This window comes from Centruroides vittatus, unplaced genomic scaffold (genome assembly GCF_030686945.1).
Source record: "Centruroides vittatus isolate TY-2023 unplaced genomic scaffold, ASM3068694v2 contig_1074, whole genome shotgun sequence".
Lineage (NCBI taxonomy): Eukaryota > Metazoa > Arthropoda > Arachnida > Scorpiones > Buthidae > Centruroides > Centruroides vittatus.
Genome location: NW_027120692.1, coordinates 1,979,236 through 2,006,336, shown reverse-complemented (window position 1 = coordinate 2,006,336; position 27,101 = coordinate 1,979,236). Strand labels below are relative to the sequence as shown.

The 27,101-nt window shown below is 28.0% G+C and overlaps 2 protein-coding genes across 2 annotated transcripts; both read right to left on the bottom strand.

Annotated features, from left to right (window-relative positions):
• Positions 1-1,367: 1,367 nt before the first annotated feature.
• LOC136973532 (G patch domain-containing protein 1) lies at positions 1,368-23,458 on the bottom strand. The gene is made up of 18 exons (XM_067268262.1): positions 23,313-23,458; positions 17,057-17,188; positions 16,784-16,869; positions 15,260-15,414; positions 15,010-15,154; positions 11,106-11,324; positions 10,864-10,987; positions 8,605-8,844; positions 8,440-8,514; positions 8,209-8,397; positions 7,947-8,125; positions 6,266-6,393; positions 5,014-5,162; positions 4,862-4,935; positions 2,980-3,403; positions 2,833-2,912; positions 2,633-2,763; positions 1,368-1,471 (listed from the first exon to the last, which is right to left on the bottom strand). Exons 1-18 carry the CDS (start codon positions 23,371-23,373, stop codon positions 1,438-1,440), a joined length of 2,625 nt encoding a protein of 874 aa, XP_067124363.1. The 5' UTR covers positions 23,374-23,458; the 3' UTR covers positions 1,368-1,437.
• Positions 23,459-23,673: 215 nt separating this feature from the next.
• On the bottom strand, positions 23,674-26,103 carry LOC136973688 (enolase-phosphatase E1-like). Its single transcript, XM_067268429.1, has one exon. It carries the CDS (start codon positions 26,101-26,103, stop codon positions 23,674-23,676), a length of 2,430 nt encoding a protein of 809 aa, XP_067124530.1.
• Positions 26,104-27,101: the final 998 nt, after the last annotated feature.

Sequence of the window (27,101 nt, the reverse complement as noted above, 5' to 3'; positions counted from 1 at the left end):
AGAAAAATAATGTATTGCTTTTCTAACAACTTAAAATTTGTTTATAAATGTGTAAAAGAAATGAATGAATTCGTGCTTTTAAAAGTATTTAAAGTCGAGTTTCTTCTTTGTTTCCTTGACACTCATTTTCACTGTAGTTATACAATACAAGAAAACATTGACACTCAGTTCAGATTTTCATTCCAACTTTATGATCACCTAGTATCAAAAAGTGTCCCTATTAATGTTAATCTAGAGATTTAGCACAGATTAAGTTATGCTGTAACATGGCACAAAATATATTATTTGCAGTATTCTTGTTCAATATTAAATGATGACACTGTTTTTAGGAAAATGATTAAAACTACTTTAAATATATAAAATCTTTTCTTAGTTTCATAACCAATTGAAAATTTCAAATTTTTAACATTGAATTTACACTCAGCATCTTATACTCTAATGTCAACTGACAGCAGTCTTGATCAATTTCCAACCATTATGGAAGCAATTTCTTTTTCATCGTTATTTATATATAAATTGAAATTTAATAGATGGAATCCCATTTAAAAATTTCAATGTAATATTTTCAAGTCAAAAGTACTCTATAAATCACCATATCTGATCTAACCATGAAGTATATTTCACAATCAAAAGTTTTTTTATATCCCAGAACACAATAGGAATGACTTTTTTTAAGAAAATTAAACAAAGAAAATTATTACTTTAATCTTTTATAATATTCTTGGTACTATACAACTTTCATGTTAGAAAGTGTAACCTAAGAATATTTCTAATCAATTTTTATGGGCTTCCCATAAAAAATTTAATTGGCCCATTCCAATCTTTCAATGCACTTCTGACCATAAAATACCATCCGTTTACTATTGTCCCTATTGAAATTTAATGACAATACTACACTTGGAACTAAATGTATCTGGTAAAATTTTCTTGTTAATATCTCCTTATACAGTAGAGTGTCGTTTATCCGAATCAATTGGGGACTGGGGTTGTTCGGATAACCAGTTACGTATGTAAAAATATATTAACCTATCCCATGTTGAAATTTTTCTCCGTCGCGTGTCGCTTCGCATTGAATTTTCATCGATGTTAAGTATAACGTAAATTGTTTTAAATAATAATCATGCTATTGTATCGTTAAAAATTATTTCTTTATTTTGTTTGTACAAAATAAATATATTGAAAAATAACTTCCAAAATAAAATTTGTCTTCATAATCTAGTATCAAAAACATTCGATACAGCACAACACAGTCCGACTGGAACGCTTTCGGATAAACGACGCTCTAATGTAGTAGCTTATTTCTATAGTTCTAGCCTAAGCACTCAACATTACCCAAGAAATATATCAAGAGTATATACCTGAAACAGTTTCAAATTAATTAAATTGTTTATTAATCCTTTTTTTTTATTTAAATTACTATTTACACAAATGTACACATCATACATTTTTTGATCTCTGTAATTGATGCAATCTGAAAGAAGAAAAAATATGTAATTAAAGTCTAGTTTCCTAATTTGATGTATAAACGTTATAGTTTATTTGAATTCTATACTAGTAAGTGCACTTTGTAGCCTGAAACTAATTTTAGGGACTGAATTTATAATAAAAATTTGATCCTCCAATGATTTACACAAATACTTGCATGCTCTTTTTGGGATGTTATTTAGTTTCCTCTTTACAGCATTTTGATTTCCAAAATAGACTAAAATTTGAGAGAGGATTTCAATTTAAGAAACAAGCTCTCAAAAGGCTGGCAGGCTCCAACTGACCACTTTAGTTCTCTCTTACAAAGTTTTCTTTAATAAATTCAATCCCCAAATTTAGTACACACCATGTATAATTGTCTAAACATCAAGAAATTCAGAATAAACACACATTATGTACGTATGCTAGAATGGCTAACAAGGAGTGTTCTCAGGAACAAAACCATTTCTTGAGTAATTATCTCATCTATTTTCTAGAGGACATGGATAAACTGACAAATATTGTAGTAGTATGAAATTTTTTAATGCAAATCTTGAATAGTCTAATTCATCCATGCCTTACATACAGAAATGATGTTTCTTCATTTATCAAAAACTACATCACTAGAAACCTTTGAAGACTATAAGGCAATATTCACACAGAGCTATTGCATTACTATAATTTATACAAAATAGTTTCACAGGAAATGCATGATCTTGAATGCCATTATTACATTTATAATTACAAGTATCTCTAGAACTATTATCAAGGAAATGTGCTTATTTCAGTTTCTATTAAATAGATTTGATTTATACAAAGTGACATTAAAAATTTTTAATATTTGTTATATTATAAAGACATTCATACTGGTATTATTAATAATCATTATTTTTGTAAACTTATTCTGTATTTAAAATAACTACAATGTCTTTTCTTTTTCTGATCTTAAAGAAATACAAAATATTTGTTGTTAAAAGCTAATAAATCAGTTCTAATACATTATCGTTAAAAAATAATTTTAAAAAAAGGTCATCCAATCAAAATTTTTCCAAAATAATACTAAAAAAATTGTCTTTGTGGAAAACATGCATATTATTGTTGTTCATTGTTAATACAATTTCAATTTATCAGTTTTTAAAATTAAAATCTTCAATAACCTAGCACTTACTTTTGCAAAATTTGCAAATTTGATGGCATTTCTGTTTCTGATTCTGATGTATTTTCACTACTTGAACTTGATTTCTGATTCAGTTTTTTATGTTTTAGTTTATGCTTGTGTTTTGTCTTCTTTGATTTTGACTAAAATAAATAAATTGAAAGTAATTTAAACTACTAAATTTATATTTCATATAATTATTTTCAATTCACCTTATGTTTTTTATGTTTATGATGTTTATCCTTCTTATTCTTCTTGTAATAAACCTTTTCATTTTCTCTTTTCTTTTTATCTGTGTAAAAATATAAGTTAATACTTTTAAAAAAATGCTTAAACTATCAATAACTATAATAGTTTACCTTCATCTGAGTTAGATTTTAATAGAGTTGGAGGTAATTTTGGTCCATAAAAACTATCTTCAGTATTTTCTACTTTCTTTGTTTCTACTGTTGATAGATTTTGAGTTTTGTTTGAAAAATGTTCATTCATTTTCTTATCAACATTACTTTCAATGTCTTTTTGTTGACTAATTGCAATTAAATCAATATTTGCAAAAATACCAAATGCTGGAACAGTTTTTTTGGAACTCTCATTACTTGATGAAGCATTAGTAACATTTATGTTTGATTCATTTTGTGAAGAATCCAAAGCATTTGATACAGGTGTATTTTTTTCTTTTGAAACTTCTTCATCTGAAGAATTGCTATCTTCTTCTGATGATGTATTTTGAAATATTGCTTTAAATAAATCCATTGAAGGTCTGCCATCATCATCCTTTTTTTCCTAAAAAGAAAAGAAAATTCTTAAAATATTTAATTTTTTAAAATCACATTTAATTCAATAATAATAGATATTCAGACATAATAAACAAAAAGAAAAAACTTAGTATAGTGTCAAATCAGTAGATACAGATATTACTTTTTATTTATTTAAAAAGTTAATGTGGTAAGAGATTATTAATAATCAATTCCTTTTGTTAGCTTATTTTTATTTACTGAAGAATAAAGTTTTCATGTTCCTAGAAGAAATTAAATAAGTGCTTTCAAGAAAACTATGTCGTCATCAAATTCTATGGATTTTTGGCTCTGCCCTATGAATACTAACAGTAACTTTTTCCATATCCATCATGGGTTCAGCCAGATGATGAGGAATGAGTTCAACATATCCAGGTCTTACTGACCACAAAAAAATCCCTGAAGTGGCTCATCCCAATTGAATTCCAGGTCTCCCAGTGGTAAGGCTGGTTAGCTGAGGCAGTCACCTTAACTGCCTCAGCCAATCTGCTTTAAATCTACAGGGTTAAAAAATGAACCTAAAAAATGGCAAAAAACCAAAGAATTCTTTCAAATGCAACAAATAGTAACAAAAATTGAATCAAATAAAAATCAAAGATAAAACTCAACTTCCACTCAGCATTTAAATGTTAAATGGAGAATAGTTTTGCTACACAATCTTTTCTAGAAAATATGACACCACTAATTTTTCAAGGTTTATTTTCTTTTATTAAATATTCTAAATAAAAACATGAAATTGTCCAAATCCATGGAACAAATCTTTATTTTTTTTAAATTTAGAAATTCTTTCTTAGTGGATTTGTACTGTTGCTTGTATCCCTTCCAATAACCTTGATGGATATCCTTTTTCTAACATTTAATAATAATAAATTCATCTTCATATTTAACACCCATTTGGCTAATATATCATGGTTATATGTCCTTTCTAGACACTCAATAGACTGTACTTTGTTGTATTTATAATCATATAATCCTTTTCTTAAATCCCTTTTATCCTTCTGATTTCTTATCCTATTAAAATTTTCATTGTTCTCTTTTGCATTTTTTCAATTTCTTTCGGGCAACTTTTATATTTTAGCATGTTCCAACTCTTCAACCTCTACTATCAAAACTGTAAAAAGAATATGTGTTGTCTTTGCAGATTCCAAAGATATAACTGATAAATACTTTTTTATTTTGTAGTTATTATTTGGTTTACAATATTTTTTGGCTGTTATTAAAACATTAAACTAAATAACAAACAGATTATTCAGGATTTATACTTTTGTTTTAAACAGAAATTTTTGCTTGCTTTCACAAGTCACAGGGCAAATTATCTGGTATTGTTTTTGTCAAATTAATTAATTACTATTGTACTTTTATAGAGATGATAAATCCTAATTTAAAATGATAATTGAGATATACAGTATATACAATATTTTAGATTAAAAATGTAAGAACAGCATACCAGTGTTAATAGTTTCTTTGTTTCCTTTTTATGCTTCTCTTCTTTAACTGAGTGACTATCTATGATATGAATTTCTGAAATATGTATATATTCATACTTAAGTATTAAATAATAAATCTTTTATAGAAAATTTATGTATATGAAAGTTCTACCTTTTTGTGTAAGTTCAGATGAAATTGTTTCTTGAGATTGTGAAGAAGTGTCAATAGGTTTTGGAGGATTACTTTCAGTTGGCACAGTAAGAAAATTAAACAATGAATATCTATCTCTCTTCACCTTCGGTAAACCAACCAAAGTACAACTGTAAAAATATAATTTACTTTCATTAAGTAAATGAAATAATTTTTTTCATAACATAAAAGAAAATTCAATGAATTATTTTTATCGACATATATGAAAAAATAAAGATTCTAGGTGATAAAGTATTTAAAAATAAAAAATGTTTATGTAAAAAAATGTATGAAATTTGCTTTTAAGTAGAATAATTTTTACTAAAAATTATTATTTTTTTAAAGGATAAAAGTTAGACATTTAAGTTTTGAAAAATTCAACAAGTACACAGAGATATTACATTTTATACTAAAAAAGTAAGAAATTAAATCAAATATATTTCAATTAGTGTTTTTCTACATTATTATTTGAAAATTATTTTAAAAAGAAAACTTACATATGCATTAAAACTAAATAATACATCTATAGCCAAATTATTTGTTTTCTTTAAATTGAAGAATAATATTTTCTCTCAATTATTTCTATATAACAAAACTTCCGTTTGCTTGTTTGTTTATTTTTCATTGGTTTTGAAATCAAATAACACTTTCTTTAAAAGAATACAGACTTAAGTATGAACTTATTATAGCATAAATTTACATGCTAGCAATTGGAAGAATTTATTTAATATGCATGAACAAAACAATATATTTACTATTTAATAGAAAGTGTAAATCATGGATGAAATAATGATAAAATTAATTAATATTTTCCTTTGCTCATTTATTTTAATGTATTTCAACAACTTTTTCTTAAATATAATAAAATAGTTAAAAAATTAGTAGTAGATGTAGAAAAATCAGCAAGGTAGCTAAGACATCAGCCTACCATTCTTGAGGACCTGGAATTAAATCTGGAAAATTAAAAAACCCCAGGAATTTTTCATCGGTAGTCTGGCTTTATCCCCCAGCCACTCTCATTGTGAAGGAGACCTTAACATGACAGATATGATTAAAACAATAAAAAAGCCACAGGAAAGAGAAAGTTGGAAAAAAAATCCCTAATATATTAATCTGTATATTTTAGTCTATGAAAGTTTAAATACAAAGAGATTTTTCTACTAATCTATATAAAATTTTAAAAATTTACAATATAATCAAAATTATGCCAGATTTACAAGAGTTAAATACTTACTCACTATATGGATTTGGTACATTAAATCTTTTACAGAGAACTTTTGCTGGATGCCATTCAAATTTCTCTCTTGTCAATTTACCAAACATTTTCATTTCAGCAGCTTTTTTCTGATCATTTTGATCACTCTATATTATTAAGATATTAAAACAAATTATTTCAAAAATCTGAAAATACTTTGCATATATATTAGTTCTATCATATTAATCCAAAAAAGAAACTAATCATCTATAAACGTTTTCATTACAAAATGTATTCAATAATATTGAACATTGTTATTTTACATCAGAAAAAGGTATTTAAATATCAAAAAAATTATTAATTTTTATTAATAACTGATTTATAAACAGAAATAGAAAAATACACAAAATGCCAATTTAAATGTTACAAAAAGTATCAAAAAGTGAATAAAGAGGAACTAATATCCCCTTTAAATGATCATAAACTTGTGAAGCTGGGACCTCTCGAGAACTCCCTTTGATGGGAAACTGGCTGTCGAACCAGGGCCAATAAACCGGTGACTTATTTCGTAAACAGGACCGGGGATGCGATATGATTTAATTGTCGCATTCCAAGACCTAACTGACACATCCCCAATCGTAGATTGTGAGGGAGAGTGGGAGATTGACCTCTGGGGAAAGTTTGGTGGTCATCACATACAGAATTCAAAGCAGGAATTGTGGATGCTCCTTTGGAGGGGGAAGCAGCTGGGACCGATTGAACCCAACTGCACCTTCTCCAAGATAGGAAAAACACATTTAGCAGAAATTTACAGGATGGGTCACACGAGGAAGAGCTTGAGGGAACAGCCTGGGGGAGTGTTCGACCACCCCGCAGTCCAAATCTCATCCCCGGTAACAGATCAGGATCCAATAGAGTTACAGGGAATCACCGTTCGGACTAACTAAGAAGTGGGATTTTGGATGAAAATCACATAAAAGCCCAAAATCCCAAGGACATGAGGAGGTTTTGGAGTTAGAAAGTCCGCCAACATCACGGTACCAGACAGATCTAGGATTGAAGAACTGAGTTGATTCAGTTGGAGTGGATGGGACAGCAGGAGGCAAGAGGAGTATGTCAACTCCTCCTGCCTCCCACCATCCCATCAATTGAACCTCTTCTGGAGTTTTGCAGTGTGACTTTGGGGACAAACGATCTTGAGGACATCATCAGAGAGGACTGTGTGAATGAACTTTCTTCCACATCATAGCTTGGGAGACAATTTTCTTTAGGAGGCATCCATCTGGACTTAGTGGACAAACCATCCTTCACCTCGTCATTACCTCTCCCATGGGACAACAGTTTTGTAATCCATCTGTAAGCATGTGTTTTATACCTTAATAAATGCGATTCATTGAGTAAATCCAGTTTTTGTGTGAGTTTCTGCGTCCTGCAACTGCTATCCCCATACCAAAAGACTTCTCACATCATCCTGACAGATTGCAGATAAAGATTGCTACCTTAAGTGGAAGGGTCACTGTGCCTTCCACTTAAGGCAGACCATCATCGGGTATCACCATCCTTACAGTGGCGTCGCAGTTCCTTACAAACTTAAGCATCCTGTGATAATTTGAAACAGTCCTCTGCACAAATAACATAAAGGAGAAGCACCTCAACTTCTCGACTTTAATCATTATATGATTAAAAGTAGAAATTTTCAATTAATAGTAAAATTACAAACCTCTTCATCTACTCTTATTTCTATTTCTCTATCATTTTCTAAAATTGAAGAAGATATGAATCGAGAATTCAATGTTGATGATAATGGTCGATACAAAATAGCAGCCCGTTGAAATTCTTCTTTTTCTCTTTGTTTTTCCCATTCAGTCATAGATTTTGGTTGGAGCTGTTCTAAACAATCTATGTGAATAAAAATAATGTAAATTTAATTTTGAAAAAAATTTTTTAAATATCACTTCTAAAAAATTAAAAATTTTTTAAACCTTTCTTTTCTATTTTCATAAGTGTAAGATACTGCTCATAACGAGCTTGCTTGGCTTTATCACTTTGAAAAGGTTTAAAACATTGATTTTGTTTTTCCTTTGAAGAGACTGAAATATTTTCTTGCGTCTTTTCACATTCCAATTTCTGTGTTTCTTGTATTGTAATCTGTTTGTCTTGCAAAGTCTGTCTTTTGTCTTGCAAAGTCTGTCCTTTGTCTTGCAAAGTCTGTCCTTTCTCTTGAATCTGCTTCTTCACTTGTTCCAATCTTTGTTTATCATGTGTTGAAAGAAGATCAAATACAGAACCTTCAAAATTATATATAAAGGAAAGTTAATAAATATCAGAAATAACTTTGGTATACTTGACACAAATTTTGACAAATTTAAATTACGTACATTTATCAGTCGAAGATGATTCTTTTGTCAAAACTGCATTTCTTTCATAAGCATTCATATTATGACGATCTAAAAATTGATTATCCAATAATGTTTGCTTTTGTAGTACATTATGCTTTGGCTGATGAATTGGTCTAAAATTGGGTGGAAGAGATGGAGGAAGATAATTCTTTTTCCTAAGTAGTGGCTTAATAGCAAGACAAAATCCTTCTATCATCTCCTCTTTATTTTCATTCTTTCCTAATTAAAAATAAATTTTTTTAAATAAATTAAAATATACAATTTTCACTATTTCTAATATAAACCTTTAAATATTAATTTATATCAAATTTCATAAAATAAAATCTGAAAAGCATAAATTGTTTAACTTAATATCATTTCACATATCAACAATAACATAAACACTAAACACACATTACACATTTTTGCCAGCAACTAAATTTAATGAAAACGAACATTTTCAGTCTGAATTTAGTTGCTTGAAAAGTGTATAAGGTTTCTTTAGTGTCTTTATATACTGTTGAAGTTCCAGCTCTGATTATTATTATCGATATCAAAAATAAATTACATACAAATACATAGATGTAATGCTACATTTTTATCACTTTATACTATAAAAGTAAAATTTATCATGACTTTCATCTAAACAGGTTGTTGCTTTTCTTAAATTTATTAAATATATATAATAAAATGATTATCTACAAGTAACTATAAAATCATAATTTGTATGTTTGTGGAACAAAATCTTTTCACTTTTTCCAATGATACATTACTATCTCAAAGTTTGTTAGTATTATGTAAAAAAAAATTGTTCTTTTACACACATATAACAGCTGCCAAGTTTCTTTCAATTTAAGTCAATGTTATAAATAATTAAAAATCTTGATAATTAGAAGTATAGATCTTAAACAACAATCAATGAATTCTCAAAAATATAATAATAATAAACTATATAAGATGATAATAAAATACATAATCAAAAGATGCTTATTTAGATTATTATTAAGATAGAAAATTCTTCATATACACTATTTTAATTTAAATTCTATTGCATTAATGACAATCTGCAAATAAAGTAATGTATTCAAAAAGCAATATCAAGTAAATTTCCAAATAAATCTAAAATTTAAAAAAAGTCAAATACTTTTAGGCCCTACATGACATCAAAATTTGACCCATGATGCTTCACAGATAATCATAACAGACAGCCAGATGGCCAAGTGGTCAAGGAGGCAGCCTACCACTCTGTGGGACCCAGGATCAAATCCAGATGGGTTAAAAAATCCCCAGGAATTTTTTGGGGGTGCTCCGATTGGATATGTCAGCCCACGTCCCTCATCACCAGGCCGCCCCATTGTGGGCCTGGCCGAACCCATAACCATCACCTGCTCGTTTTTAATTTTTTTAACATTATTAATTTATTTTATATTACTTTAAATAGCCCATTTTTTTAGTCTTATCATCAATCATTTTTATTGTATTTTTAAAATATCAGTTATATTTACTTAATTAATATACAGGGTGATTCAAAAGTCACAAATATTTTTAAAAATTAATAACTCACACACTATTTACAGCAAGATGATGCGGTTTTCACAGAAATGCTAAGAAAGAAGTGGGATTTTTTTTAGGTGTAATAAAAATTTTAGTACCAAAATAGTCACATTTCTTGCCATAGATGGCACTGTAAAAAACTGAAATCATTTATAAATTTGTCAAAGTAAGAATAAAAAAATAAAAATGTTTTTAGTGTAAGCTCTAATAACAATTTCACAAATTATGTAATCTTATCAAGCACCATCTATGGCAAGAAATGTAACTATTTTGGTATTAAAATTTTTATTACACATGAAAAGATCCCATTTCTTTCTAAGCATTTCTGTGAAAACTGCATCATCTTACTGTAAATAGTTTGTGAGTTATTGATTTTTTAAAATTTCTGTGACTTTTGAATCACCCTGTATATAATTAACTATTGACAGTGTTTAAAAATTTATTATAAATTGTAATACTGTGAAGCAATGCAAAACATCAAAGTTGTATCATTAAAGGCAATCAGAAACAACCTCTCTAGTAATTATATTGACTCAAAATGCACATCATTCAAGTATCTAAGAGTATGAGATTAAACATTCTGCTGTAAAAAACTCAATAAATGGAAAAATTTTATCCAAATTTTGAATTTAATTTTATCACATTCTTTGTGTAAAATAATGAATGAAAATCTAATAAACATTTAAAACAAAATTAAACATGTACTTTTAGGTTTCTCTTTAATGTCTTGTTTATTTGAAGTTCCTTCCAAAAAGTAATCATACTGCGTCATATCATCTTTGGCATATATATCATCATCATCATCTTCAAACGCACCAACTCCAAAAGCCTGAAAATATGAAGATTAGAAAGCCCAATAATTAATATACATAAAATATTAGAGAAATTATAGAAAACTGAAATTATTATTTCACAGGAATTAATTATGATAAATAATTAAATCTTACTTGACCAGAAATTAGTAATTTCTTCTTTTTTTCTAATATAGTTGCTGTATGTGTTGGCTCAAATAAATTTATATGAGAAGAAAGAACTGGATTTTTATTCAAACCAGAATATCCTATTCCTTGTAGATTGTTCTTAGGAACATATGGTAGAATCTCAATATCTTTTGGAGCAAATGTGTGACCAACAGCATATGGATCATCATCATCATCATCATCATCCTGTAAAATAGAAACTTAATTGTAACTATATTATTACAATATAAAATCAAAGATTGTTCATATCTGATGAATATTATCTTAAAAAATTAATTATTTCTTCTAAGCCAAACGATTGTTGTAATTAATCAGACTATTAATATGCTAGAATTAATAATAATTAGAAACTAATAGAGTGGAGGAGTATATAGGCCATGAGCAAAGAAGTCACACCAAGCCAGCACTGTAAGTAACTGTGAATGGTTATATCTAAATTTAAATACATCTGGAAGAGAAACTTGCTCAGAGTTTGGATAGCATAACTGGCAAATGCATCACATGTTAAGTGGAGGTTGCAGGTTCAAGTCACACTCCAGATTAGTTCTTTTTTTCTAGAATGTTCTAAATTATTTAATAAATTAGTTTTTATAATCACCGGAAAATAGCCCAATCTTATATGACAGTTGATTTGGTTTTATACTAATGAATCGGGTTTTCAGAGATATTTATATTTAATAAATTATTAAATTATTAATATAGATAAAAGATGGTGCCTAACATCTACCTCTAGTACCAAATTACTTAGTTTCTAATTATTAATTATAGCATTTTATTAGGCCAATTAATTATGGCACTCATTTTGCTTAATATCAATACATCAGGTTTTGGGAAGTTGATAATTATTTCTTCTATTTGAGCTTCAAAAATTAGTCTCTTAATATATATTTCCTATTAAAGCAAAATATAAATATTTTGAGTTTGTTATTAGATCTCAATATATTTTGTTTGTCATCACATTGAGAAATATGACCATTTTACAACATTATGTTATTTCATTGTACAAAATAACTAAGAATAAAGTTTCTTATTCTTAGTTGTTTTGTAGAAGGTTAATGTACAATATCTCTAAACATAATTTTGAATAGATCTACTCAATTCTAAACAAAATCATTATGCTTGTAATAAAGATAATCATGAATATAATAATAAGTGATGTTGAAGGTAATTAAATAGCTTCGGTACATAAATGTCAATGATGAAATGAAATTTTAATTGAACAGAGAAATAACTTTTCCACTAAAAAATTAAAATATAAAAATAATCACACCCAAGAACAAGCCATTAAATTAGAAATCCTAATAAAAAAAATTAAAGCAATATTAAAGTTTAATACCAAACAACATTCCTATTATTTATGTCAATACTTTAACAGAAGTGAAATTAAATTCATTACTTTAAAATAATTGTGAGAAAATTATAAAAGATTGGTTGAAACAGAAAGTTGTATATTCTGAGAAATAGTACCAAATCTCTCCTCAATTATGAGAAAAAACAATAATTCCTTGGAAGTAAGCACAGAATTGATGTGGAGAACTTATCAAATGGGAACACAATTCCCATTTGATAAGTTATATTTATTCTATTCGTTCTATTCTTTTTGTTCTCTCTATTTAGATCCAAAGATCTGTTTATTCCAACTTCCTCTATTGGATCTAAATAGAGAGAACAAAAAGCAATTGAGTACTAAAGCAGTAATTTCATTACAATTTTAAAACTGGAAGAACTTTTTGACAGAGACCATATCTTTGTAGCAAGAAAAAGACAGAAAGACAACAAATCAATACTAGAATCTAGAAAAAATGCACTGTATATGTAATTTTTATTTGTAAATTCAATATTTTGCATAAAGAATAAAAATAAAATTATTTTAAATTTATTGTATTTGTAATGAATAATGAATATTTGTTGAATAATGATATTATTCAACAAATTAAATGAATGTGAAATTCATTAAAATAATTATAAAATTTACATTTATTGATAAAAAATTATCAAAGTGATCAACTCCTATCACTTATTTCTCATTTCTGAGTATATGATCTCAAAAGAAGTAATAAATCAAAGTTTATGTAACAAATTTTATAAATTTGCAATAGCAAAATGAGTTGAGACATGTCAATGAATACACATGATGTTCTATTTTTAAACATTGCTAAAAGTTATCTCAAAGTTCCTAATGAATCTTCTAAAATTAAAGTGATTAAACTAATTTCATGAAACAATTGGTGTAGACACTTCATAATTCATTCCACTTAAAGAATTACAAAAGACAAAGAATTAAAAAACTATATATGAATGCTAAATAAATAAAATAAATGCTAAAACTAAATACTAAAATAGTCTAGAAATATCTAGATTTATTATTATTCAGTGTTAGTATTTACTAATAACTTAATTCATTATTATTAATTTATTACTTCACTGTAAATTGCTGTGTATAAGTAAACCTTTTAAGCCTAAAAATCTTTGACATATAACCAATACAAATACTATATATTACAGCCACATTTCAGTTCTAGCTTACTGTATGTTTAAGATCAACTTATAAGGCAGGTGTTAGCCTAAACAAAGGGTCGCCAAACTTTTTTGACCGTCGACCCCCTACAAGTTTTCGAAACCTCACATCGACCCCCACCAAAAAGTTTGTGTTACAAGCAAAACAAAGCACTTACTATTTTAATACATTTCTTTTAATTTTGCATGTTTTTATCTACTGTATATTTGTTAATAATAAATTTTGTAACTGACAATCAGTGACATGAATAAGCTTGATCCTTAGCTCCCTCTTATCTTTAGCTTAAGCTTGATAATTGACCCCCCAATAATGTTACATCAACCCCTAAACTAAAACCCTGGCCTAAACTAAAATTCTGATCTTAAAATCTTGAGCTTGTCTTATCTTGAGCTGTTACAATTATATAATTGTAATTTGTTATTTTTTAAAAGTTGTTGTAATGGTTCATACAAATTACAACACAAAATTATGAAGATTTCTAAATACTGAATATAATTTTAAAAATGAATTCAATGAAAATATTTTCTATACAATTGTTCAAATATATTTGTGTGATTTTTGACTTTCACCTGCAATTTAAAAAAAAGCTGAATATTTTGGAGTCAATCTGATATAATTGCTTAATATCATAACTGTTTTACTTGAAATCAATATATACCTGTTTCATTTTTACAATATTTAGGATACTGTTATAGAAAATGGAGCCTTAGTTTCACAACTTATTTAAATATAACAATGAAGTTCAATATACTTTATTAATATTTGTATTAAATGTATTTATTTACACAAATTTTCTGGAATTGATATAAATTTTATTCTAAATTTTTTATCACAATCACTTTTATCATTTATGTAAACGGTGAGTCTAACTTACTGAAAAATTGTTTAATTTAATTATTATTGTTTATAATTAATTTTAGATTTAGACTGAACATCAATCAGAGAAAATACTTTGTTTCTATGAACTGAATTGACAAAAGACTTCTACTTTTCATGTAGTAAAGTGTGGAAAGTTTTCATCAATTCAATTCATTGAAGTACTGAACAAATTTATTTCTTCAGTAGAAACATAATTATTCACTCATAATGTTCAGGAAAATAATGAGATTTTTCTGAAAAATAGCTTTTTGTATTGAAAACAGCATATAATAGCAAATGCTATTTAGATGGTAATTTATTAATAATGTTCATAAATAAATAAAATTAAAATATTCAAGTTAATTTTTAATAATGATATGAAAAATATTACAAAATGATATGCATTTGTTGATATCTTAGAGAAAATAGTTAAGAGATTAATGAAAAATAAATTATTTATATCTTTATTATTAATCCTAATTATTTCATCCTTACTTCATCTTCAGCTGGAGGTAAAGCACATCCATAGATCTTTTTTCCATCACTAGAAACTTGTTTTTGTTTCTTTTCAATTCTTGGACCTATTCCTTGACCTTGTTTCCATCCCATTTTCTGCAGCAATCTTACTCCAATTGTTTCTCTATAAATTTTAAAATGGAATAATTCCAATTTTTAAGGTTACTTTTTTAAAATGCTTAAACATATAATTATAAAAATTTTTAAATATCATAGTTTTAATCTTTACCTAACAGGCTTCACTAATTCTTTGAGAGGAGGTACTCCAGGAATAGGACCAGCTGAAAATACTGGAAAATTTCTTTTTCTACTTTCTTCTTCTTTATAGCTAAAATTGTCTGTAGTTTGTACTCTTCGTGAAGCAATACCAAAAACTCCAAGATCCTAAAATGTATTAAATTTAAATAAGTTCAAATAATTTTATCTACAGTGCACAAATTATAAAATGTAGCTCATTTACTGTAAAATTATAAACAAAATTTTAATGGTATCTTTTTTCTGTCATAAATAATGCATTATTATTTGTATCAAGAAAAATAAGTAATTTACATTATTAAGATTTCTTTTATTTTCAATTTAATATTTAAGATTTAAGTTAAATATAGACTACAAAAAATAAAATATAATCATTCAATTTCTTCAGATTGGAAAAACTAATATTCACAAACTTAGGAGAATAAGCAATTAAGAAAATTTAAATGAAACAAAAAATTAGTTTATTATTCAATTATTAAAACAGTCTTACTAATAATTAATCAATCAATCAATTTCTGTTGCATCTCTTTTGATAGCCAATATATTAAATACAGATTTATTAGTCTTGATATAAACATCTTACAAAATCCAATACTTTACAATAACACTACATCAACTGTTGTATAACATCAGGCTATTTATTCGTGATAATAAATATAAATTACTAAACTTAATTTTAAATGTGTGGAAATTTTTCTTGAAGAATTAAGAATTTCTTTGAATTTTGAAAAAAATACTTTTATAGAAGTTATATATTTATTAAATACTTTCTTAATTACTTTCATATTTACAGTTGTTTGAGGTAAAAATGATTATGATCCAGATGATAATGATAGTGCATCTGATTTCATTATGATGAATTTACTTCTTTTATTTTTTAAAAGCAATTTTTTAATTTCTACATTCTATAATTTTTCCTAAATATCTGTTTCTCACAAAGACAATCAACATAATTAATTTTACCTTATTCTTTGTTTTATAAATATAGGGGTTATCTATAAATTATGCAATGCAGATTTGGGTGAATGAATGGTTATGCAGATAATTGTTACAATGCATTACAAAAAGATGGATCTGGATCTAGAATATGTGTTTTTGGGGGTGGGTTTGTGCAAGCCGTTAAACATTATGAAAAGGTAGTTGAAAAGTGTAAAAATAGCATTACATAGTTTACAGATTCCTAGAGATCCTTGAAATTATCTAACTGTAATGAAAACAAATACAATCCACATTGAAACATATAAGGAATTTAATGTAGACTATGTCATGTATATATAAGCAATGTAATTGCATCACATGCTTGCTACTTTATACATATATATTCAAATGATGTCAAAATAAGAAATATGACATTTGACACTGAAAAATAAATCAGTTTTTATCGGGAAAGGTTAAAGTAAAAGAAGAATATGTAAAGAAAGTAGAAGTTAAAGTAAAAAAGCTTTTAATGTATAAAATATTACTTTATACACGTAAACAAGTATAAATATACAAATACCTCACTATCCATAAAATCTTCAGGATTTTGTTTAAACTTATCAGCTTTTTGAGAACGTGATGATTGAAAACCAGAAGGAGCCCATCCTTAAAAGATTACCAATAATAATTTTAAAATATAGGACTGAAATTTTATATTAAAAATCTAAATATTGTCATTTAAATTTTAGTTAAATGAAAATTAAACTTAACAAATATTCAAACTTTTAAGTTTATTTGAAGAATTAATAGAATTATTTCACTGTAAATAATTTCATTAAAAGTGTTTATTCACCTTCTTTAGATCCAACAGTATTAAAATACCCAGCTGAAAATCCACCAGTGAAAGCTCCATGAAATCTCCGTCTTCCCTTTTCATCATGCACTGTCTGCTCGTGTACTGGAATTTTAGTTGGAGGAGCTTCATCTGAAAAAAATTATTAAATATGTAAATATAACTGAAATGACTTCTGCATATTTATCAAAAAGACTATTAATTAATAATAAATATTATAAGAAATTTTTAATATTTAACATAGCATTAAGAATTTATATAATTAAAAAAATAACTATTCAAATTCCTAGTTTTTAGTAGTGCATAAAAAAATTTAATTTTCAAATAAAATGAAAAATACAGTGGTACCTCAAAGTTCAAAAGTTAAAGTCAACAAAAATTTGCTTCGAGTTTGAATGATTCTTCAAAATCCAAACTGCACACACATTGAAAAAAATGTGCTCAAAGCATAAAACAAGCTTCTAAACAAAGAATGCAATTCAAATTAGCAATAATATGTTTAATTTTACAACTGTTATAATTAAATCACCTATCCACATTAAGTAACAAAACCTGCTAAAAATATGCAAAAACTATCTGTTTAACTCAATAAACATAACCTTAACCAAATGACTGCCTTAAATAATTGAGCTGTAACTCACCTAATTTAATGATTAGTACTGAGTAATTTGCTACTAGAGGTAAATGCTAGGCACCATCTCTTAACTAAATTAATAATTATAATTTTAATAATTCATTAAATAATTTGGAACTATCTGAAAGAAAATAACTGACCCGGGGAAGGAGTTGAACCCGTAACCTCTACTTGCCAGTTGAACACCTGGACCCCAAACTAGCCTTTGCTTCCAGATTATTTAAATTTGGGTATAACCTTATGCAGTTAATTACATGGTATATTATGGTTATAGCCCAATTATTTAAGGCAATTATTTGATTATATTTCTATATACCTATTGGGCTTCATGATAATTGATAAATTACTTATTAATCAAAAAGTGCATGGAAGCAACAAAGTCCAACAAGTAAGAGAAAGGCTATAACACAGACATGAGCAAATGCGGCTCTTTTTGAGTTACATGCGGCTCTTGCTGAAAGTGTTCATTTCTGTTTTTTATTATTGTTTTTACAATTTTATTTTTATAATTTTGTGAAAATATGTTTGTTAAAAAAATTCAATATTTATTTTATATTATATTTATATTATATAATAAAATTGCACGCTTTACCCTACTATCCGCCATGACAGTACAGAACTGCGGCTCCCATGCATTTTGCAAAACCTACATTTCGGCTCGCACTGAACTCTTGCTTGCCCACCCGTGCTGTAATATTATCGATTAAGATGAAAAAGTGTACTGCTTTCATGCTTATTGCAAAGCATGAAAACAGCACACTTGCAGCATCTGCTGTCCATGTTTAAGATGCCAAAGTTGATGATATGTGAACAGTAAATACAATTTTCATTTTATTATGCAGTATTTATGTATTTTATTTATTGTTTTCATGTTTTAATTTATCATTAGTGCATTTAATTGTATCAGTTTTACTTTAAATTTCAAGTTTTTGCTGTTTTAAGTTTATAAAAATAAGTATTGTTTAGGATCTGAAATGGATTAATTCACTTTCCATTATTTCTAATGAATAAAATTGATTCGGACTTCAAACAGCCTCCTAGCATGAATTAAATTTGAAGTGTGAGGCACCACTGTATAATATTTCTACAAATGATTAATAAATTGTCATATTACTGTTGTAATTAGTGAAAATATAATGCACTGAATAATGAAATCACTAATTAAAGATCATAGTATGAAAAATAATTTACAAAATGCCTTTATATGAGATGATAAAAATATATCATCATTATGTATTCTTATGACAGCTCATTAAAGTTAAATTTCTATTTAATAAGGCAACAAGTAAAAATATCTTATTCAACATTATCAAAATAATGTTAGAATTTTAGAGAAAACAAATAATTTCCAATAATAATGAATGCAATAACATAGAGCAAAGATTTAAAAAAAAAAAATTAAAACAAATAATGAAAATGATCATAATAAATTAGATTTACGTCATACATGAAATCAATATTTGTTTTCGAGTATTCTATAATATAATTTGAATTTGCAAGGGTAAAAAACTTTATGTTTTACTACACAATTAAAGTTAATTCAAACAATGGCAACAATTGACTGAGTTATTGTAAAATGAGAGAGTTAACTTAGTGATTGAGTATTAATCCCAATTTTCTGTTTATTGATATTACTTTAAAGAAGATTTAACTAATATTATACTAAAATTCAATAGTAATCAATCGACAGCCAATCAACTTTATTTGTAATTGCTATAATATGATGATAATAATACTTTTTATTCATTTAATGTATCTTCGTCTTAAAATTGCTGAAAAACTACATGTTACTAAAGATTCATTGAGAGATATTTATTTGTTTAGCAATACTCTCAAATTTAAAATTTTAAGTTACAAAAAAAAAAAAAAAAAATCACATCTTTAAAGGTCACTGTTTAGAAGTTCATTATAATCATTGAAAAAAATATTTATATTATAACATTTATACATCATCTAAGAAAACATATTAAAATATTGTTGTCAAATAAACAAAATCCTAGAGAAAGTACTGAGTTTATAATTTGATAATCCATCAATTATAATATTTGAAATATATGAAGTATAAGTGATGGAAGTATGGTACAGTACATATCTTAAACTCTATATGAATTATATCAATATATATAATATGTAAAGCAGCATAAAAATAATAATAAATATTTACATAAATTTATGAAATAATTTATAATAAAATCTATATAAAATCACAACCTAAAATTTGATTTTGAAAACCAAACAAGAGAGAGAAGTTGTGTTTAATAAATTATTATAGTTTGTATAAAATGCAATTCTAATTGCAAATTATTTAAATATAAATGTGGGATAAGAGAACTTTGTTGGCAGAAAAACTGTTAAAATTGCAACTTTGTTTGAAGCAGTTGGAATCTGTAGACCCTGCCCATAAGAGTAAAAATTGTCAAAGGAATTGATGATCTACATGTGATCCTTCATGAGATATATTCCCCAAAATCAGCCTATCTAAAATTTTGAAGACCTTCAAAAATGGGATAAAAACTTAAGTAAAAAAATCTGAAACTATTTCTCAAAACAATGCTAAGAATCAACTGTTTTCCATTTTACTAGAGACAACTAAAAGATCATAAAACATGAGAAACATCATTTCACTGACTACTTCTGTGGTGGGATTGTATGTATGTTGTGAGGGATATATTTCAGGTGACTATATCTGTGAACGGTCATATGTAGACCAGTTCCTTTGACTTTTTTTTTACTCCTGTAGACATGGTCTACAGCTCTGAAAAGGTTTCAACCTCCTCATTTAGAACTGCAATTTTACCAAAAAATTCCATTATTTTAGCAGGCAAAAATTTCACATGAATGACCTCTTACGATATCTCGAAAGTTTCTTCTTTCTAAAAAGATAAACATCATTCTAGCATAGTTTTGGTGTCTCTTAGATATAATGTTTACTAAATTCTTCACAAAAACAATTACGACAAACCTATTTTCAGAAAGCATTTCTGTAAAATATAATTCAATTTATAGCAGTAATTTCTAGTGACATTAATACAATGATTAAATTCATGTAACACAATGAAGAAATTTTTTTTTTTTAATTTTATATTTTTCAAGTGGGTTTTTTTTTTTAATTACTTCATATTCAGATTTGAATGCATTTGAATTTTGATCTTCTGTGAAATATTATTTATTTCAAAAGCGTTAATTTAGTACTAAGTCAGTCGTGCAGTCAGAAATAAATTATTAGGGTGTCCAGTAAATTTTCTAGATTTTTAAAAACAAATTTAATTTTTTTTTTTTTGATAAATTTATTGAAATTTATCAAAAGATAAACTGCATAAAATTACAGTTATGTCATATTAAGATAATTTATAGTTTATTTGAAAATAGTGGTCAACACTATAAAAAAATATTAGTCATTATGTTGAATTTGAATGAATAGGTTTTTATTAAATATAATGGAGAATAAAAAGAGTGTATTATTGACATTGTGTTTCTTGTCATCAAGGGAAAAGTGCTGCAACAGCTGCTAGAAAAATCTGTACAATTTACAGTGAGGATACTGTAATAGAAAATATGATTCAATATTGGTTTAAGAAATTCAGAAATGAGAAATCAGATGTTAAAAATAAATCTCAGGCAAGAAGACCTTCAACCATGGACAAGGACTTATTATAGATTACAGTTAAAAATAACCCTAGAATGACTATACAGAAGCTTGCAGAAGATTTTAAAGTGACAAAGTCAACAGCTTTTAAAAATTTACAGAAATTAGGCTATGTGAATTGCTTAAATGTTTGGGGGCTTCATTAGTTAAGCAAAAGAAATTTGGGTGCTCTTTTGTTTTGTTATCCCTTGTAATGCAATGCTGCTCACAACCATCACTCATACCATGTGACACAAGGACAGATGAACTGTCCCAACACAAAGCATTTGATTCTCTCTTTGTATAATTTATGTTATGGTTAATCAACTGCTCAATGTTAACCTTCAATTTTAAGTTTTTATTATTTAAAAAATATCACATTCTTTCGTTAAAGACATTTCCTCTGTGGTAGTAATGTATGTTTATAAACTTGTTTCCATTTTTTTTTTTATTAATTTCATATAACTATAATTTAGTAAATAATTTGTTTTAGTTTCTTTTCATTTTTGCTTGAGTTTTTGTTTAACATATTAGTATTTTTTCTTCAATTGCCCTGACTTTTTAACATTTCAGATTGTTCAAAAAGCACAAGTAGTTTGGTTAATAAACACCATGTCATGTTAATTTGAAGTATTATGCAAATTATTCCTTTTCCCTTCAATGATGAGTGTGATGATGGTAGAGAAAGGTAACCAAAATGGCAAAAATGAAGACTTTCAACAGTAATTCTTTTTACATTTTTTTCTCATTTAACTATCATGGAAAGGCTGCTGTATAGATTACTCCCGGTGAAATTTCAGGACTTTGAATATATATCTGAACTCAGAGGACCTAGACGAGTTCAATGGTACCCTACTTTTGAACCGGAGACGAAAAATAAGAAAGTTACGATATTTACGATTTCTTGCCTTTCATGATGCACAATTCACGATTCTATGCCATTTTAGAGTTAGTTTTCCACTAGATGGCGTTCAACTGTTCGTGCTCTCGATGGATTCCTCCTGGAGGGGAGCCTCCCAGTGTTTAATGTCGCTAGTTATTGATTCACGGTAGTTCTTGAACAAACGAAAAGGGCACTGCTTGTAGTTTAGCATACATTTCATTTACAAGCAGTCCCACCTAGTGGAAAACTAACTCTAAAATAGCATAGAATGTATTGTAAACGGCAAGAAATTGTAAATATCATAACTTTCTTATTTTTCGTCTACGGTCCAAAAGTAGGGTACTATTGAACTCGTCTCGGTCCCGAGTTCAGATGTATATTCAAAGTCCCGAAATTCCATCGGGAGTAATCTATACAACATCCCATAGAAATGTTTTCTATTTTACTGTAACTTTGATTTTGGCAAACACTTTTTTTTTTTTTTTTTTACAGCAAAGGCAATTTAATGGAAAGAAGTCCAGTTTACCACTTTGGATAAAGTTTAATTTCTTAACATTGTAGTTATTGTTGTTTAGTTGACAGATATTGTTTGTTTCACTAACCTGTATGGAATTAACGTCTTAGTTGTCAAGTTAACACACTGTATTTATCCAAAACAGAGGTGATTTTAGGTAACTATACAGATACTGTTCCTTATACTTTGCTTGAAAAGTACTAGAATAAAGATTATAAGTATATAAGTATGCTAGTTATCAGAAACAGCCATCAACAGTTTCAGTTGCCTGCACAGCTGGAAATTGCAAGGTGTGACCACAACTTTAAGCAACAGATGGAGAATCATATTACACCAAGACATTGAAAGTCCTCACTAACTTGCCACCCAGAGATTAATTAACAAATTCAAATAGACTCTAGCATCTACCATACTCATGCTCTTATTCCCTCTGATAAGGTTTCAACTGTCACGTTCGAGCTTAAATTGAGCCTACAAACTACACAAAAAACTGTATACTTTGTAGGCTCAATTCAAGAAAAACCCTAGAAAACTTTCTGGACAACCCACGTATGTAATTAAGTTAAATTCGTTGATTTTAATGTAAAATCATAAATATACCGTCTTCTAAAGGTTCTAGAGGAGTTCCATACGTAACAAAATCTTCGTCGTCAGAAGCCATATTTAGTTAATTCTCAGTAAGTCATACCTTCTAACTACCAAAATATAAACAACACAGTATCGCCATCTTGCGAATCTAACGCACCCTCTCGGTAAATATTATAAGTATAATTTTTAAACTTAAAAAAATTGTTGGTGTTAAAAAAAATAATAAATAACTAATTTCGAAATAAATTTATTTTTTAGAGAAATTATTAGTATAATTTTGATACGCTGATTAATTAAAAAAAAATAAGAATAAAATTATATATAAAAATCTTTAAATCGTTTTCACATATTCATTTATTCTTCTGCATTGTAATCATTTAGGAAGTTTAAGATTATCAATTCTGACACAGACTTTTGATGTGACTTTTTTTAATCTGTGTAAATTGTCATGCTTTGTCAGATATTCCATTTCCTCCAAAGATTTCTTTACTGTGATTTCTTTTCTTTTCAAAGCTCTATTTGTTGCTCCGTTTTCTTCTTTTTGAACTTTTGTACTTGTTACAAATTTTTTCGCGATATCTTTAGCCTCTTTTCTTTTTGTTTTCTTTCTCACAAACCCGTAGCATTTATATATACCTTTACATTTAACTTCATCATTTCGATGCTGATCTTTTTTCTCATCTTTCCGATCATCTAAGGTTCTCTCGACAGTACGTTTCGAGAAATTTTGTAAAGGAGTGACATTTTCTTCGGTGTCCATTCTTACTTTTGGCGAAGTTATTTTAATACCAGCGCCGTGACATGGTCTACATGTTGATGCAGCATTTACTTTAATTATATTATAATTTGATTTTGAAGGAAGAAATACAATAGTCGGCGTTTCTCTAACTGGAGGAAAGAACATCTGATTGCTTTCTTCTTCAAGTACATTTTGTTCTGGAAACATAGAAGTAGCTGCTACAATGACCACTGTTTTTATTTCTTCTTCTTCATCCTCGATAGCTTCATTTTTGCACTGAGTGTTGTCAGGCATCAAAATAACCATTGGTTGATCATTGATAGTTTCTGGTAGAGATATTGCAACTTCTTCAGCAATCTTCCTCCATCTTTGTTCTTCTGCGTCTTCCTGGATTTCTACACATTCTTCTTTCTGTCGTTGAAGTTCTGAGGGTGACGGAGCAATAAGTACTAGTGGTGTTTTGACATCTGGCATGGCTGAGAAATCTTCGACATGTTCTGAAATTGCAGCTTGTTGCGGAATGTCTGTTGGTGATATAGCAAGAATGAGAGATTTATCATGTTCAATATCTTCTTTGCTTTTATAAGATCGGACATCAGCACGATATGTTGGGAGTATTACTGTAGATATTTTCCTTCCGGCTTGCTTAGATTTGAGTGTTTTTACGACTTTTTCCGGATTTAATTTTTCTTTTGATGGTGACAAGATTTCAATATTCGGCGTATTTTCCGTTGTTAAGGGAGAATTTGACAAAACTACAATATTGGCATTTGGATCGATTAATGGTTTCATAATCTCGTTTAGATCGGAGCTTATGATACCACGATTTAACTTTACTTTTCTCGGAGACTCTTTCTTCGGAACTGTAAATTCATTCAATTGTATGTTTATACCTTCTTGATCAAGATTTTCGGATTCAGTTTGTTGCATTCGAATATTAATTACTGACCGCTGAGTTTTTGATGTTTTATTAATGGGTGTTGCTTTCTCAGCATTTATTGTTATTGTATCAGCACCGATTTTAAAAATAGCAGGATGTGAAGTAAGTTGGTTTGCGAGAATGCCTTGAACTCTTGTCTTACTTTCATCTGTTTTGGCCGTTGTTGTTGTTGTTATCGTTGTCATCGTCGTCGTTGCTGTTGTTGCTGTGGTCCTTAAAGGTGTATCATCGTTTATAGCTGAAATAATCGAACCTGTTGTTGTATAATCGGTCGTCTCTTCATCAATTGTAGAATGTTTGGTGTCGTCACTCTTCAATGTCATCGTTTCTATTTCAGGAGGTATAATTTTTATTTCTTTTTCAGATGTCACTGATATATCATCGGTTTCGTACTCCTGTATGAAATTTGGTTTGACCTTATCTTCGGCACTTTGTTCTTCAGGAGTAGTAATTGTAGCATCCTTTAAATTAACGTCATCGTGTTCCGATGAAATATTCAATTCTTCTACAAAAGTCGTATCTATCGATTTAGTGTCTTCAGTTTGACTGACTTCTGTTGGAGTAATAACGATAGTTGGTATATCTTTCGGTTTTTTTTCATCAGAAGATTCAGTTTTTTTAACTACTTCAGATTTTAATGGAATCATATCTATTTTTTCATTTTCACTTGGAGGAATTTTAGCTTCATAGGTTTCAATTTTTTTTCGTTCTTCAATTTCCATTGATCTTTCAGAATGTATACTTCGAACTTCTGCCTGTTCCGCGGTCGTTTCATCTTTTTGAGACATTTCATCTGATGCGCTTTCAAATGTACTTGAACTCGATCCTTTTAAGCAAGGAAGTAATGATAAAAATGGTGATTTCGATTTTTCTTTTAAATCATAACTGTTTAATTTAGCGAGAGCTTTGCTTTCCTTCTTCTTAGTTACATCCGTCGATACTGCATCTAGTTTTTTATTTATTACTTCTTTTTCGGGACGTGAACTTTCTGATATATCGCTACCAGAACTGAAATTTGATGATCCACGACTGCCTGAACTTGTACTTGACTCCCGAGTACTAGAATGTACGCTTTCGGCATTTAGACTTCTGTTTGATTTCATCTTCTTTTTAGATTTTGCCATTTTTACAGTAAAAAGATCTGTGCGAAAATGTTTAAATAAAGTCTTCTTAATAAATACACATATAAATTACTAAAATCAATTGAAATCTACGGTACTTATCAATAAATGAGAAAACTGAAGTGATTAACACTAATACTAACATTTGTTAAAGTATTATATTAATCACAAGATAATGATAAACAATAAGATTTTGTTACGCTATAATGCGTATAATTTTTATTGGATCGTTATTTTTTTATCTTTGACTCTTCGTCCTCTGGGTACTACGAAAGCCTTTTAATCATATCCCTTATAATTTCAGCTAGGCCCACAAGGGAAGCGCCGAATAGTGGTTCACAACCGGATTTATATTTTTTAGGCCCTAAGCTAAGAAAACATTGAGGCTCCTTCCCCAATTTTTTAATTGTATGAAAATGACACATATGTCCATTTACACAGGTTATTGATAGCAAAGTCTTTATTAAATTATTTAACTTTAAGATGTGTGCAATATAAATTAAAAACATACAAATATGTTTAACACGTGTAGACGATGTCACCCAAGAACTCTTGCTAAGACAAGAAAAATTATTCGATTGTCAAGCGTTAACTTAAATAATTTATCGCCTGAAAGCGATTCAAATGCTCAAGATAATCATGATGTCGTAATAATCATCCAATAGCGATTAAAGTCGTAGATTCTATCGTTAGTAAGTGACCATTCAAACTATTAAAAAAGTAAATAGGCTATGAAAACCGGCAGCCATCTTGGCAACCTTTGATTGCCAGAGGTGAATTTTAAACGCTTTTTTACGGGGTAACATAAAAAAATTTTCTGTGTTCAATTTTTTTCTTAAAATTTAGAGGCCCTGAGCAGGTGCGGATCTAGGTTTTTCAGGGCCTAGGGCTTATTGAAGTCCAATGAGGCCCCGTTTTTCGTTAGATTAAGAAACTTTACATTGATTACAATAAAACAAATAATGCTATAAATTACCATTATTATTACATTATTAATATTA